The following is a 17,255-nucleotide window of genomic DNA, read 5'->3' on the forward strand; positions in this document are numbered from 1 at the left end:
ATATATTAAATATACCCCAACCACCCCCATATATATTAAATATACCCCAACCACCCCATATATATTAAATATACCCCAACCACCCCCATATATATTAAATATACCCCCACCACCCCAATACATATTAAATATCCCCCCACACTGTACTTTACCTTATCTCCTGCAGGACACAGACAGCACAGAACATGTCTCTGGCCCGCCGGGGTGTAGGCTCCACCCCTGCTGTCCTCTGGTTGGCTGTCCTCTCCTCCAATCAGGGACAGCACACCAGTCCAAATTGTTCTGCCCAGCCACCGTCCCGGCCTGCTCTCTCACTGCCTCCGCCCTCTCAGCACATAACGCTCACCGGACACCTGGCAACCCTATGGTGGGCACGCATGGGCCGGGCGCGTGGGGTGCCACTATGCTGTGGGGTCCCTGGTTGGCGCGTGCGGGGGAAGTTAGGTTGGCGCGCGCAGGGGAATCCCATTGCACATCTCCCTCCATCCCACTTTGGGAGCCGAGGGGTGGGAGCGGAGGATGAGCGGGGGCCCACAGGCAGCAGGACGATTACCCTGCTTGCGCATGCGTGCGGAAAAATCGCCGCCATTTTTAATTTAAAAAAAAAACTTTTTTTTTTTTTACTTTAACGGACAGGGCCAGGCCCCCCTGACTCACAGGGCCCGGGACACCAGTGCCCTCTGCCCCCCCCCCTGTTGGCGGCCCTGATTACACTTCCCATAAAATCTGGTAAAAAAAAACGTATGTATATCTTTATTTATATAACATATAATGGAAATAAGCACTTGGGGCATAGAAATAAAATTATGAAAGGGAGTCCTTGCCCCGAAGAGCTTACAATCTAAGTGGTAAGTAGGGAGAGCGTACAGAGACAGTAGGAGGGTGATGTGGTAAGTGCGTCTGCAAGGGGGTTAATTTGGACTGAAAACAGCAGGCACTGCCAATTCGGCGGATATAGAATAGGCCTGTCAAAGTGTAAGTGGATTTTCTGACCCTACTCCCTTCACCTCTCTGCTGTTGTAGTGCGTCCCTGGCTGTTATGGCAGCAAAGTGATAACCCCAAGGTCGGCTGTTACTTTTGGGCATGGGTTCTCAACTGCAGTCCTCGAGACCCCCCCCCCCCAACCCCCCCCCCCCCCAACAGGTCAGGTTTTAAGAATATCCCTGCTTGAGCACAGATGGTGTCGACTGAACCACTGACTGAGTCCCCTGTGCTGAAGAAGGAATATCCTTAAAACCTGACCTGTTGAAGGGTCTTGAGGACCGGAGTTGAAAACCCAGTGCTTTAGGGAATTTCATGTTTTACAAGGAATTGGGAAGCTAAAAGAAAACCCCATTGCAGACCCATTTGTATGTCCAGTCGGAGAATCCGCAGCTTAAACTCGGTGTGATATTCAGAGACTGGAACGAGCCGGTGGGATGTGTGCGAGACTGATAAACACACTATTTGTTTCTGCCCTGGCTGTACCCAGCACTGGTGATGCTGCCTGTCACATTTTACCCATCATGGCAATTTGCGTGTGTCTTATTTTTAGATATGCTAGCAAGTAAAAAGAACAGAAAACATATTGAACCATATTACTAAGCATCCTTCTGCCATAAGACACCTTCTTACAGCCAATTGAAGTTAAAAAAAAATTCCCTTTAATATGTGCATCAATACAATCCACACAATAAGTAAGTAGCTAAGTTGCCGATCGATCCGTTCTCCTGTGATTGATCGGTGAAGATTCAGCTTGGGGGTTCACTAAATGGCTGTCATTGCAGCAGAAGTGGACTAAAGATGCAAAGTGCTGTGTGGAAGATCATGTGACCAGGCAGTCACTAGATACAATTGGTGTACTGCTAGAGAGAATGCAGGGCTCAAAAAGGGGTGTGCCAGAGCCTGTTTCAGTAGAGGAAGGGGGTGTGACTTTGTAAATTGTTGTTATAGCAACAAAAAATTCTTGTTACATTATAATACATAACAAATGTAATTCAGAGTTGTTTTAAAAAAAAAATGCATGAAGTATTTTCCCATAGTACAGAACTAATTTATTTAAAAAAAAATTAAATTAAAAAAAAACCACGTAGGATATTGCTTGGTCTGCAACTTTAATGTGCTGCAAGATGTTTGCTAGCGCCGAAAAGTGTCTTGGGGCAAAAGACTGCCATTGTTTTGGGCCATTATGCCTTTGCTGTTATCATTGTTTTATTGTTTTCCTACCTTCTATCATCAAACCAAGTCCTTTTTGACCCCACAACCCTGAGAGTTGAGTTTGGAGATTTCCAAATATGTTTTGCATTCTTTACTGAAAGGGAACTTTAGCCCCCTGTTCAATATGCTGTAATAATGACTGGTCAGTGCTAGAAAAGGGCTTAGTCCCATTCATCTGAATGCAGCAGATATCTTCGCAAGCACATGTAAACATGTGGACACATGGCAAATATGTAACATGCAGGCCACGGAGAAAACATCTTCACATGCAGGCCACGGACAAGCACAAAGAAAACATCTTCACATGCAGGCCACGGACAAGCACAGGGAAAAGTCTTCACATGCAGGCCACGGACAAGCACAGGGAGAACATCTTCACATGCAGGCCACGGACAAGCACAGGGAAAACATCTTCACATGCAGGCCACGGACAAGCACAGGGAAAACATCTTCACATGCAGGCCACGGACAAGCACAGGGTGAACATCTTCACATGCAGGCCACGAACAAGCACAGGGAAAAGTCTTCACATGCAGGCCACGGACAAGCACAGGGAGAACATCTTCACATGCAGGCCACGGACAAGCACAGGGAAAACATCTTCACATGCAGGCCACGGACAAGCACAGGGAAAACATCTTCACATGCAGGCCACGGACAACCACAGGGAGAACATCTTCACATGCAGGCCACGGACAAGCACAGGGAGAACATCTTCACATGCAGGGCACGGACAAGCACAGGGAGAACATCTTCACATGCAGGCTACGGACAAGCACAGGGAGAACGTCTTCACATGCATGCCACGGACAAGCACAGGGAAAACATCTTCACATGCAGGCCACGGACAACCACAGGGAGAACATCTTCACATGCAGGCCACGGACAACCACAGGGAGAACATCTTCACATGCAGGCTACGGACAAGCACAGGGAGAACGTCTTCACATGCATGCCACGGACAAGCACAGGGAGAACATCTTCACATGCAGGCCACGGACAACCACAGGGAGAACATCTTCACATGCAGGCCACGGACAACCACAGGGAGAACATCTTCACATGCAGGCCACGGACAAGCACAGGGAAAACGTCTTCACATGCAGGCCACGGACAAGCACAGGGAAAGCATTATACATTTGTATTTACTGCACGCTTAAGATATTTAAAGCGAAAAAGATTGCAACGACTCCCTCGGTAACACACGGGGGAGCAGTGTTAAAAAGCAACATACCTTGAATGTCCATAAATGGCGACTTTGTTGCCTATTGTTCTCAAAGAAGTGAGAGCTACTGAGAGAAATAAAACAGGAGCAAAGTGGAGGCCTTTGAAACGCTCCCGAGGAATAACCGGGCTGCAATGAAAGAGTAACCAGGGGGAATGAAACCCACTGGCGATGTGCTCAAAGATGCCCAGACCGCGTCTCAAAGCACTGACGGTAATAAGAGGCTAAATGCAGAGATCAGACAATGCAGAGACGAGCAAAGTATGCGTTTTAACCCTTTTGATGGCGAACACCGCGCCAGTGCGTTGCTGGGGATTTCATTACACAGTCGTAAAGCAGCGAAGGGGTCAGGATACATTTTTTTATGTGCAGAACATTCGCTATCTACAATATGTAACATCTTCTTCTGCGCCCTTAGTCAGCATCACTTTAGAGGTAATGAGTGCAGGTGCATCTAATTAGTCAACCAGCTACGTGTAATTAAGCAAATAATAAAGCTGGAGACATCTGCGTAATGCGCTTTCAAGCTTCCAGTTGACTATCACGGGCACCGGCTCCTTTCCCAAAATACTTTTATATTGCTAACGACATGTTTGTATCCGACGCGTATTTTCTAGTGACTTGAAATTAGGGCTTACTTGCCAAAAAGTTAGAGGCTTTTTTTTTTTTTTTAAGATGACCGCATACATACATAAGCTTTCTGCAGTAAAATAGCTATTTGCATCACAGAGGTGGTTAGCGCAAGTGCCAGGTGTCAAATATGTGTACAAGGCAGCCTTCGTAGGGAAAGGAGGAGGGCTCGGGGAAAATCAAAATATGCACTTTTACAACAACAAAAAAGCTATTTTCTTTGTTTAATATATGCAGCCTTTGATTACCTTTGATTGAAAACGAATGATCTAAGCTGCCGATCTTTTCAGTCTCCCGTGATCGATCAGCAAAGATCCTGCTTTCCCGGGTCCACTAAATGGCTGACTTTTCAGTTTCAAGCACTCACTCCTTCAGTGTAACTCAGCAGCTACAATGTATTCTTATATTACTATGGTAACATTATCTATTGTTACAGTTTGCAGCTCAAACTGCTGGGAGTATTGGCAACACGTGATCACAAACAGGAAAGTGTTGCAAAGATCTTGAGCTGCTGGGGAAGGTGGGCTAAAACCTGCTATAGAAATCAAAGGATGCTCACTATATTAAAACTAATTAAAAATGGCATTAAGCGTTGAATGAAAAAAAAAATGCAGTACATATCATCTAATAGTACAGAACTCATTTATTTTAACCCCCTCCCCCCTCCCCCACAGATGTAGGATATTGCTTGGTTTTTGGATGGGATTTCTGCTTACAGTATGTACATCGGGTTTAAGTATGGCTGATGAAGCGCATCCCTTTTCATTATTATATCATGTATTATTTTAATCCCTGTGTTATTATTATTATTATTATATCATGTATTATTTTAATCCCTGTGTTATTTTAACTTTTTTATTTTTTTACTGTGGTTCTGTTTTTAGTGATTGTATTTGGGACAGACACCGACTTACAAATTGATCTAATCACCGAACTGGAGCTTGTGAATAACACACGAGGAGTGACGCAGGTGTTTGGAGTACACAATGGAAGCAAAGCATTTTTATTTCAAGGTAAGCTTGTGGGGGTTTTTTTGTTTGTTTTTTAACCCTTGCTGTCAAGAAACCAAAATACAGAAATCTGAATGTGGAGTGGTAAAATGTTCTATTCCCTCCCCCCCACCCCCAAAATGTACCCCTTAGTGCCAGAGTTGTCTACAGTACATCAGGGGTGCTCAACACCTGTCCTCAAGACCCCCCCCCCCAAACAGGTTAGGTTGGAAGGATATCCCAGCTTCAGCACAGGTGGCTCAACTGTGCTGAAGCTGGCATAGCCTTCCAACCTGACCTGTTTTGGGGGTCTTGAGGGCTGGTTGAACACTGCTTGTCTGCTGTACATCGCATTACATAGCAATGAAAGAGTTCAAATTCAAACCCAGACCCGAATTCACCCCAATCATTCAAATGTGCTAAATATCTTAGGCCAATAATAGATTTTCTTTTAACTCACAGTATTACATTTATTTATGCAGTAATGGCAGATTGCAATGTATTGATATGCAAGCCGTGATCATGGCACCTCTGTGTTTAACTGCTTAGCTGTGTTTTCCCTGCCTTCTTTTATGGCTTGGGAAGCTGTGCTGGTTTTTAACCCTTTACGATGCTGCCACAGTAGAACACATTTGTTTTTATAGGCATAAAAAAGGCACAATGTAGTTGGGAGCAAACTTCATTTTAGTAACCTCTTTTTTTAAATGTATTTATTGATGAAGTCTTTGTAATGAGTGTGGAGATGCCTATTTGTGTTTGGTAAGCTTGGTGTCAAAATTACAAATGGCTCTCATTGAAGTAATGATTTAAAGCCTGTTTGATAAGATTATCAGAGTCCTATTCCTGCGATCCCACAGTGCATACTTAGATAATCTTGTATGATACCTCCAGCTGCATAAAGGGCAGTTCAAAAGCTCTTGTATCGGTAGCTGGAAGTTTCACCTTTTGGGTCACAACAAATCACCATCCACAAATAACTATCCAGCACTACAGTGCTGCAATACGTCTTGTGTCCTGCAAGTAATTACAGCTGATGACTTCTATTGCTCACTCATACTGCTCCAAGCTTCTGCATTGGTTGTGATGGTGAGTTGATGATCAATAAATATGGTTAACTTTGCAGACTTTCTGTGTGTCTATGTTCTGTAGGTAAGCATTGAGTTGGGGGAAGATGCAGATTTGGCTCAGTATATATAGATACTTAATTCCCATGCCCTCTTGGACTATTTACTACAATCTGGGTTTTGTACAGCTCCCCCTACAGAGACTGTGCTCACTAAAGTAGGCAATGATCTACATGAAGTCAATTCCCATTGGCATTTTCCCTACTAATCCTGCTCGATCTCTCTGCTGCCTTTTTGATACTGTCGATCATCCTCTTCCCCTTTACATTCTAAACTGTCTTGGTATCCACAACAAAGCTCTATCCTGGTTCTCATCATACCTGTCCCATTGCACATTTTCGGTGTCTGTTGATAACATGTCTTCATCTCCTGTTGATCTATCTGTTGGTGTACCTCAGGGCTATGTTCTGGGACCTCTCCTTTTCTCTCACTACACACTATCACTTGGTGATCTTACCAACTCTTTTGGCCTTGGGTATCATATCTATGCAGATGATACACAGATACCCACCCTTACCCTCACATCTGCTATCCAATCCCAAGTCTCTGATTGCCTCTTGATTATACCCTCATGGATGGCGCTCCACCGCCTTAAACTTAATATTGCCAAAACTGAGCTCCTCGTTTTTTCCCCTAAACCTGGCACAATATCCCCTTTTTCCATCACCATAAACGGTTCTACCATCTATTCTGTCACCAAAGGGACGATGCCTATTGGTGTCAATTGACTCTTCCCAGGCATAGCTAAAACGTATCGCTTCTTCCTCCTTATTGCCAAGGTCTGCCTTTTCCTCTGTCAAGCAATGGCTATAACTCTAATGCATGCCCTTATCCTCTCCCGTCTGGATTATTGTAACTTACTATTACCAGGCCTCCTTGCCTCACAACTCCTTTGCAATATTTCCAAAATTCTGCTGCTAGAATAATTTCCCTTTCTCCAAAAACAGTCTCTGTTCATCTCCTCCTTAAACCCCTCTCCTGGCTTCCCATAAAATGTCAGGTCACCTACAAAGTTCTCCTTGCCTTCAAGGCTCTCCACTGTCTCTGTAAATTTCCCATCATGCCACTTAGATTGTAAGATTTCTGAGACAGGGTTTTCCTTTCCTATTGTTTGATCTTGTTCATGGCACTTATTGTCCTATAATAATTCCCTGTACTGTTTTAGTCTCTTGTAAAGTGCTAAGTACAGCTGTGTGCACTACATAAATAAAGATATACGTACATACAGTTATGGAAACTCCATACAGTTATGGAAACTACATGAGTATGTCCATAGGGTAATAACTTGCTGCAATCATTGAGTTGCCTTATATTAATTACCCCATGTTATTATAGGATTAATGGTAACCACACTCCTACAATATTTAAAGGTTGATCACTTAGGCATTAAAAGATTAACCACTTGACTGCCTATAAGCGCATGTCAATCACAATGAGTGCACTACATGACTGTAGTAATTTCAGTGGTATTACATTAATCTCGCTCCCATCCAGCGCTTTTAAGGGACTTGTTCAAGTAGCTCCAAAGTTATCATTGCCAAACTGCATGGTTTGGTATGTATGTATTTATGTATGTCTTTATTTATATTGCGCCTTTAGTGTACATAGCGCTTCACATTAGTACTACACGTGACAATCATATAAAATACAAATAACAGATCATGGAAATAAGTGCTTCAGACATAAAAGTAAAATTTCAGAAGAGGAGTCTCTGCTCCGGGAAGCTTACAATCTAATTGGTGGGGAGAACGTACAGAGACAGTAGGAGGGCATTCAGGTAAGTGCGTCTGCAGGGGGCCAAGTTTTATGTATCGTGTATAGTATTATCCACGGTGCTATTCATATGCTTCTTTAAGCAAGTGTGTCTTAAGGTGGGTTTTAAAGGTGGATAGAGAGGGTGCTAGTCGGGTATTGAGGGGAAGGGCATTCCAGAGGTGTGGGGCAGTCAGTGAGAAAGGTTTAAGGTGGGAGAGGGCTTTAGATACAAAGGGGGTAGAGAGAAGACATCCTTGAGCAGAACGCAAGAGTCGGGATGGTACATAGCGAGAAATTAGGGCTGAGATGTAAGGAGGCACAGAAGAGTGTAAAGCTTTAAAAGTGAGGAGGAGAATTGAGTGCGAGATGCGTGATTTGATAGGAAGCCAGGAGAGGGATTTCTGCAGGGGAGACGCTGAGACCGATTTTGGAAATAGTAGAGTGATTCTGGCAGCAGCGTTTAGGATAGATTGTCGGGGAGATAGATGAGAAGCAGGAAGGCCGGACATCAGGAGGTTACAGTAATCGGGGCGGGAGAGAATGAGGGCCTGTGTCAGAGTTTTAGCGGCATGTTCACAAGTAGCGGAATGAAATGTGTGAAAACACGTGACAATCCGCCCGGATTGCACTTGCTTTAGAGGCGGAATGACCAGAGCTGGTGGTAACTCCATCCCCAGTCTGACTGATGGGTGTGGCTCTCTCGGCTAAATCCATATTTCCGGCTCTGGATGTAACTCGCAATACTAATCTCACCACCCTTACATTGGTGTTAAAAATAAAATAAAAAATGCAAGTTTGTAGAAGGTATTTGCATAACGGAGCTACTAGAATCGCAGTTGTGAGCAAAAAAAAATGCGAGCTGGAGACTTTTTTTTTTTTTACAAACCGATCGGATTGTCAGAGCCAGAGTGAAACCGCTTCTAAAAAAAAAAACCCTTTTAGATGCGGTTTCAACAATTGCAATAAGGGTTTACAGAATAGCAATGTATGCCAGTCCGCTTCCAAAGTTCATTTTAGAAGCGGTTTGTCATGCTTCGGAGCCACTAGAATAGGCCCCTAAGTCTTAGGCTGCGTTTATAGTGCCGGCGACGTGACGTCACGGCAAAACAAATGTATTGCCGCCGTCACACGCGCTTATAGTAAGCGCGACGCAAAATTTGGAAGCCAGTTAAATTTTGATTTTTCAGAGGCTGTCGCCACATGTGACAGCCTCTGAACTAATCAATGGCCAGGTCACTTGCGACGTCGCTGCAAAGCGAATGAGAACTTCGCGGGTGACGTCATGCGTCGCCGTCGCCCGGCCTTGCTCATGCCAAAAAGAGCAACCATTTCATTCAGAGCATCCAAATCATTTATTATAGCGGTTGTGCTCGCTGTATTCATCTCTAAGTGATGCTGCTGAGAATTCCTTGATCAAACGTTTTCTCCTTTTTATCTAGTTCTAATCATTCATTTTATAAGGAAAGGGAGGTTTTGAAAAGAAACACATTGATGTTTCTCTTGCCTCTTCACAGCAAGGGGCAACAGGAGCTCTGAGTAGCTCAGCACTTTATTGAACAATACTGGGCAGAACTTCTACACATTCAATCAGAAACTGTCTCTCCATCCCACTTAGCAAAGATATACCTGCCATGTAATGGTCTACAAGCCATTCATTTATATTTCCGTTGCCCAGCGTTGCAGGATCCTCTGATAGGGTCTTAAAGCTGCAGTTCAGTCTTTTTTTTTTTTTTTTAATTAATTTTTTTACTTCAATAGTTTCATGTGGGCAATCTCTACTTACCTAAAGAACTGCATAGCTGCAGGTCAATTCGTTCTCCCTGTATTGATCGGCGAAATTTGGTGACATCATTAGAGCTGGCATATGTTTTTCTTCTGCTTCTGTCACTCAGTGGAAGCTCATGAATATTCATGAGCAATCCTGCACTGACATGTGCTAGAGGGAGGGCAGGGCTGACAAATGGGGTGTGCCAGGGCTTGTGACAGGACATGAAGGGGCAGTGCCTTAGCAAATGTTTGTTAAAATAGAATACAAGAAAATTGGTCTTTCAAAGTTGTTTTTTTAAAAACAGAAAATGCTAAAAGTATTTTTTCTTATTACGGAACTGATTTATTAAAAAAAACACACATGCAGGATATTGACTGAACTGCAACTTTAAGTAACTTCCTAACATCAGTAAGAAACAATGTCCTATTAGGCTTATAACATCTTTTTTAGAGCTAATGAGAATACATGGACAAAGAGTCGCAATAGGTTTTCACAGTCTGATAATCTGCGCTGAACAAACAGCTAAGGAAATCTAAACATGTACCATGGCACAGTTGAAATGATGTTTTCTTGGATAGAAAGGAAGCTGGCATTGGATTAGAGCACTGAGGCATTATAATAAATGAAATCCTTCCTGCTGTCCATAATCTCTCCACATTAATTTAGTGAATTAGAGAATCATTTAGAAATTATGTCTTATAAAACTGGAATATTCCTTGATGCGTATACAGTAGTTTGAGAGAGGGTCTGTAGATATTGAGACATTGATAACACAATATTGCCTTCTCACTTTCTCTCACACTCACTTTCTCACACTCGCTCACACTCGCTCACACTCTCAGAGATGGCAGCCTCCAAGGACCAAAATCAGTAGGACTTGTGAGTTCTGGTACAAAAAAATTGTATTTTAATGGAAAAGTGTAGACTAACATTGCAGACTGTTAGAAATCTGTTTATTATAATAAAATGTATGAATGAGAAATTATATCAAGACCATTGCATGAGAATATGTTTTAAGGTTTGGAATTCAAATGTAGCAAAACAGATGAATAGCAGTAGAAGTTTATTGCATAACAGATGTAGGTTGGCTTAGAGATAGAATTGTGGGTATTGTTATTAAACTTGATACCCTCTACAATTCAATATGCCGTTTTGTTCTCCAATGCAACTACAAAAGACATCACTGCGAAATGCTCAAAGAACTAGATTGGTCATCACTTGAGTCTAGGCGCAAAGTTTACCTTTCCTTTCTTGCCTTCAAATACTTTCTGGGCAAGCTACCCGTCTACCTGAACAAGCTTCTCACCCCTACCACATGCAGCACTTATCTGAGATCTGACTCCAAAAGACTGTTCATGGTCCCAAGGTTCAACAAAGTACCCAGCCGCTCCTCCTTCTCTTACCGTATACCCCAAAACTGGAACAATCTACTGGAGACTCACAGCCACCCCCAGTCTAAGTTCTTTCAAAACTAAAGCTGTTTTACATTTTCATCTGGTCTGTAACTTACATACGTCAATAATATATATTATCTCTTACTGTGCATTCAATGTCTTGTACTGTATATAATGTACATACCCTGCTCACTTATGTAACTATGTGTTTGTAACCATATATTATTTGTCATTCATAACTCTGTGCCCAGGACATACTTGAAAACGAGAGGTAACTCTCAATGTATTAATTCCTGGTAGAACATTTTATAAATAAATGGGTTCTCTGTAATTGTCAGGTAATTTGAAAATTGTACCAAAAACATAAGAATGTAAAATGCATCTGATCTCAGACGCGCTATTAGAGAGGGTTGGGGTTCCTTACAATGCATCTGATCTCAGACGTGCTATTAGAGAGGGTTGGGGTTTCGCAGAATTTCACAATATAATTATTATAGGGTTTTCTAACTAATAAAGTTGAAACCCCCTGCTGTAGACCATGAACTTCTGTAATATATATTTGTTTTATTTTTACCATCTGAGAGAGAGCACATGTTGTTATCATCATTGAGTGAACTGCCATCTGTAAGTAATGCCAAAAGAATGAACCATAACTTTGTCTGCTGAACAACGATTGTCTGAAGTATTGGAATCTTATGAACAAAGAATAAACTAATTATTGTAACACAGGCAAACATGAATTAAAGTAATGGACGTTCTGTGCAGCCTTTAGTAATATCATGCGTAGGTTGGTGAACTTTAATTGGACTCGATTTGTCATAATGCAGAAATTAGTAGAACTACACAATAAAAGAGCCCTGACATACAGCCCTTTCCCATCCCCTCCCACTCTCCCTATTTTGTTGGCCATGAAGCCCCCTCCCCCTTCCATTCTGTGGGTATATGATCCCTGGGCCTGGAATATGGGTTTTATTCACCTGGCCATTAGGGGTGCATGCATGGGTTAACTGTAGTTGGGGAAAGGCAAAGAGGTGGCTAATGGAGGAGGTTGGGGGGGGGGGTGGGAAGGGGACTTTGGAGGCCATAAGTGTTTGAGGAAGTGGCCTGGGAACTCCACCACGTGCTCCCAGGCAATGCCAACTGTGCATGCACAAATGGCGAGCACCAACTGCGCATACGCGGTGCCTCCGTTGGGTTTGGTTAATCTGGGACAAGCCAGGGTGCTTGGCGGTACCTGGCTGGTTTCATGTTGCCACTGTGGTGCGCTGGTGCCTGACTGACGGGTTGGGTGCACTGACAGGGCAAACGTTGGTTTGGAAAATGTTAAATATATATTTATGGTTTAATCAAAGCTGTGGCTGTTTTACCTCTGGCTCGTGTTGTGTGGTTATTGCATCATGTGGCTTGATGTAGGTTGGGGAAGGGAGGAATGAAAGCTCAAAGTTTCAAGGTCAAGTCACTGATAATTCCTCTTGGCCTCAAGGTTACAAAGAACCTTATGACATTGCATATGTGTATGTCCAGGGGGTTGTCAGAAATGTGTTGGCGCTGATACCATGCACCTGTTGGCTACTGGTAAAGCGTTATGGAGCCTTTTATACTCTGTTTAAAGTTGAAATACATTACTTCCCCTATTTCAGACCTCAGATCATAAAAGTGTCATTGGTCAAGGGAAAGTGATAGATGATTATCAAGATATGTCCCCGCTGGCTTATCAAGGGATCTGGAGTCTCGCACATCAAAGCGTTTTGGGTATATAGTCATATCTGAGATTCCGTTTTTGAGATGTGTCCTGGGGTTATACACTGTATGGGACTTGCATCTTCTATCTCATAACCCCAAGGGGGACCTGCTACAGGATTTTCTCTAGCAATGTGTAGCTTTATGTTGTAATACTTTTTTTATTTTATAAGCTGCCTGATCCTATTCTCTGTATGCAATTTGGTCATCTTCTTTTCTGTACAAGCCTTGCGGTATATGAAAGCTAAAATGTAATAAGTACTGTCTTTGATCTCTAATTGACCCCAGCGTACCTTTTTTTTTGAAGGGACTCCGTTCATTTTCAGACACGTTTGGCTAAATTGGGTTTTCGTTCATGTGTATATTCTTCTGGGGCTTCAGGAACTCCCGAAGTGTAAGCCCTTCAATTTAATCCTGGTGGTGGCAACGTAATTGGGGTGCAGGGCGAAGGTTTTCGGGTTGCGAGTGCTCATTTGTAATGCCCTGCAGGGTGGTGAGTAAGGTATCTGGATTGGCAGCGTGTACAAGACATCGTCTTCTGCTCAAACTTCATGAATTCCTTAAAATAAAGGTTCCTAATCTCTCCCCAGGGCGCCGGATTCTGCGGCTAACAGACAACATCCTATTCACATGCAAATTAGCTGCATTTACTTGGAGGCATTGGTTGTTCCTCGAAACCAGGTCTGGCTGTTTGAGAACCTCTGCCTTAACCCTTCATTGCCAGGGGAGGCCTGCAACCCATTGCAATATGTTTGCTAGCCTCTTTTGGCAGTGACGGGGTTAAAGATTTTTGAGAAACGGTGCAAATGGGGAGCAAGACACAGTTATTCCCTTTATGAATGATAAATATTAAAGCAGTAATTCCACCTAGCAATTTTTTTTTTTTTAACTTAAATCTGGGTTCTTGAGAAATGCTATATTTTTGATCATGCGCCGGTTTAGACAAATATGAGGATGTCACTGCTTTTATAATAACCAATGAGCCCTAAACTCCCCCCCACCACCCCTGGGCTTGTTGCTCTGGAACCAGGGGGATCCCCAGACATTGGGGGGGGGGAGGGGGGAAGAGGGGTTGATCATCGGTCAGTTCAGGTAAGATTTAAAGGTAATAAACACACAATATAGACACAAAACCCCAGTAAGCTCTGTTTGGGAACCCCTGAGCCCCCACAAAATATATATGTATATAAATGTCAAAAAGAAGAGCTATTGAGCGTGGCAAATGTATACAACAGACGACAGAGAAGCCCAATGCTACATCCAACATGACAGAAATACACAGTAAAATACTTCCCAAGTTAGTAGTTCCTTTCATTCTGCTGGATATATATCCAATGTTGTCTTTCTCCCTCCTAATAGAGGTAAATGAGAATTTTAATCCTAGTAGAGGCATATTAGTATTTTATCTGGTAGTGTTAGGACCTGCGAACAGGTGTTTGCCTTGACGTGGCTCGCAAGCTTACAATGCTTTGGCCAAAGGGTTAAACTAAATGACCCTTTTTCAAGAGAATATATAAGTATTTTACTGTGTATTTTTGTCATGTTGGATGTAGCATTGGGCTTCTCTGTCGCCTGTTTTAATAAACGCACAATCCCAGCATGCTCTTACCCCAGAACCCACCACAAGATTTAAAGGGTAGGCGGGACTGCTCGAAACAAAACTCAAAGTGAATCTTCACCGATTAAAGTGGTAAAGATAACACACCCGTAAGGTTTGAGCAAATATGATACCTCTCCTTGTTGAGGCAAACTCTGATTATTTATCTATTTTGCTACATCCGTTTATTTTTCATGGAAAGTAAAACAGTACAGTACACAGTGTAGATGAAAAGCTTGTAGCCTGGAGAGCTACTGCTAACGCACTAACTCTGCAAACAATGACACAGCAGCGGAGCCTGGCTTAAACCCCGGTGTGGTCCCCTTGTGACCTAGGCTTTATCTAACCTCCCTCCCCCCAAAAAACAAGGTACAAGGACTCGTGCCAGCAAAAATTATATAAACTGTTTGGAACTATTTCTGCCTAGTGACAATCCTTTTATTGTAAAAAAAAAAATACTCCTATTTCCTTTAATTTTTCCGCTCCCCCAACATGACAGTCAGGCAGGCAAAAAGTTAAAAGTATTTACATTAAACACATTCCAATCGCTGAACTTTGTATTTTATTTGAGCTAATGCTGCTGCTTTTAAAACAATAACGCATGGAGGATACATTTGCAATAATAGAGGCGAGGGAAGCTGATGATGAGGCAGAGGCCCCAGAATGGGGTCGTAGGCTCCTCAAGGGCTGCGACGTCCTGATTGGCGTGAGCTGGGGGGTCGGATAACCCCCCTTTCCCCACGGAGTGGGAAGACTGCTTGTCCCCTCCTATCTAGGGGGAGGGGGGTGAGAGGGTATAAAGAGAGGGTCCCTGGGGGGAAGAGTCAGAGCTAACAGAATTCCCACCCACCCATCCCCAATGTTTTGCTATTGTATTGAGCTGTTGGAATGTTATATTAACATGATTTGTATCACCCAGGAGCAGTTTGTCTCCTCGTCACAGCGGAGCTGCCGCGCCAGCCAAGCTCACGAGACAGAGATGGGCGAGGACTTTAGGGTCCGCCTGTCAGCTGGAGCCCCTAGAACAGCGCGGCAGGCTGGAGGCGCCGGCTGTAGGGCCGGGCCGGCCTATGCCCAATCAACGCTGGTAAAAGGCTGGGCGCCAGCTTTAGGGCTGGGCCTAAGCTGACCCTAGGGGCGGGAGGGGGAGGGAAGCAGCCCAACATCGGCTGAATGAGGATCTCCCCCTCCCATTTTACAGTGCTTTTGGGCGGGGGGACGAAGCGGGCCAATTGCTGGCTGCCTGGGCAAGGATCTCCCCCCCCATGCACATGATACGGGCGGGGGGAGGGAGCGGGCCAATTGGTGGCTGTCTGGGCAAGGATCTCCCCCCCATTTCGCATGGATGCTGCTTGGCTGGCGGGCAGGCTGGTTGATTTTAACAGCAGGTGTTAAAATAAAGCTGTGACCTTTTCTTCCAACTTGTGTGGTGTGACGTTATTTGGTTTAGCGTTACAAAGGAGGGGCGGCGCATAAAGCCTTTATATTTACTGGAAATGAAAATAAAGAGATGAGCCATTCCCCTACAATGCCCCCAAAAGCTGAACTTTCCTGATTTAATGCTTTGAGCATCTCATCTTCAATTAGCACTAGCTTAATTTGTCAGCTAGCACTTATTCCTTTATTATTGTCTGTCTGTCTCTAGGACTATCTGTCTGTTGTCTGAGTTTGTCATCTATAGGTCGGTCTGTCTGTCTCTGCCCAGGATTAACTAGAACAGGGAGGCCAGAGTTTTAAAGGATATCCCTGTTTCAGCACGGATGGGTCAATCACAACCTGTGATCAAGCACAAAACCTGCTGTTTGGGCCACCTGTGCTGAAGCAGGCATATCCTGTCTTGTTGGTGACTCCTGAGGACTGAGTTTGAACACCCCTGAACTAGATGTACGTCAGATTTTCTATCTGCAGGTTTGCCTGTATCTGAGGTTGTCTTGTCTCTTGTAGCTTGTTTTTATACTGCTTTTGAAATGTTACAGGTGCCTGGCAGTGAAAGGGTTATGCGGTTATGATTGTTTTTCTTCTCAGCTGCTTGTTTGTATCATTAGAATAATGTCATATCTGTTTTTCTTTATAGATTTGGGTCTAAATTGGAAAGATTGTAATAGAAACAAGGGGTATAAGTTTGGTAAAGCCCAGAAGTTACCTTGCACGGCCTATAACATGAGGTGTAAATCTATGGACTTCAAAGGTCCCATATTCACTGTACTGCAAAGCTGTCTTCACCATACTGGGGAGGACGTATCTATTTAAATGAAAGGAACTAAAGTCTTTTCCAACACAAGGATGAGACTTCACAACACATTGCATAGGTACCATAGGTTGACGACACCTGACTGTTCTGTGACTTCACCTTTGTTACTTTTTCATGCTTTTCCAATTTTGCATGTGTAACCTTCCTTGCCCGGCTCTAAAGGAGTTTACATCAGTTGACTATATACATAGCTTTGTACTCTCTATTTCTTAGTGCCTAGGCTTGTTGCTGTTGCTGTCATCTTCAGTGGCCATCTTCTGCATGGCGTCTGTAACTCTTTATCTCAACAAGGCCGCATCTTAGGTTACCCTGACTATTATGAATTGCGGGATCACTATCCAGGGGCAAGGTACTTCATGCCACTCTGTTTCTGAGACAGGGGGGCTCTTAGCAGGGCCGCTCCATTAGATCGTCGGGCCATTACTTGGATAGCCCAAATAGGACATCGGCTTCCGCTATAGAAATCTGAAAGCTTCGGTACTTCCATGGCTACAGATGCTGACGGGAAAGGACACTTTCCAGAACTACAAAACAACAAACAGGGAAATGACATTACTATACATTAACTATACATGGGAACTTGTT

At 43.6% G+C, this 17,255-nt stretch overlaps 1 protein-coding gene across 4 annotated transcripts in view; it reads left to right on the forward strand.

The window, feature by feature from the left end:
* NELL1 (neural EGFL like 1) overlaps nt 1–17,255 on the forward strand; it is a 515,249-nt gene that overhangs the window by 29,399 nt on the left and 468,595 nt on the right. For all 4 annotated transcript variants that reach the window (XM_075567201.1, XM_075567205.1, XM_075567202.1 and 1 more), the window contains exon 2: nt 4,937–5,065. In XM_075567201.1, coding sequence (XP_075423316.1) covers nt 4,937–5,065 — 129 coding nt within the window. The remainder of the gene's footprint in view (nt 1–4,936; nt 5,066–17,255) is intronic.

This window comes from Ascaphus truei, chromosome 12 (genome assembly GCF_040206685.1).
Source record: "Ascaphus truei isolate aAscTru1 chromosome 12, aAscTru1.hap1, whole genome shotgun sequence".
NCBI classification, from domain to species: Eukaryota; Metazoa; Chordata; class Amphibia; order Anura; family Ascaphidae; genus Ascaphus; species Ascaphus truei.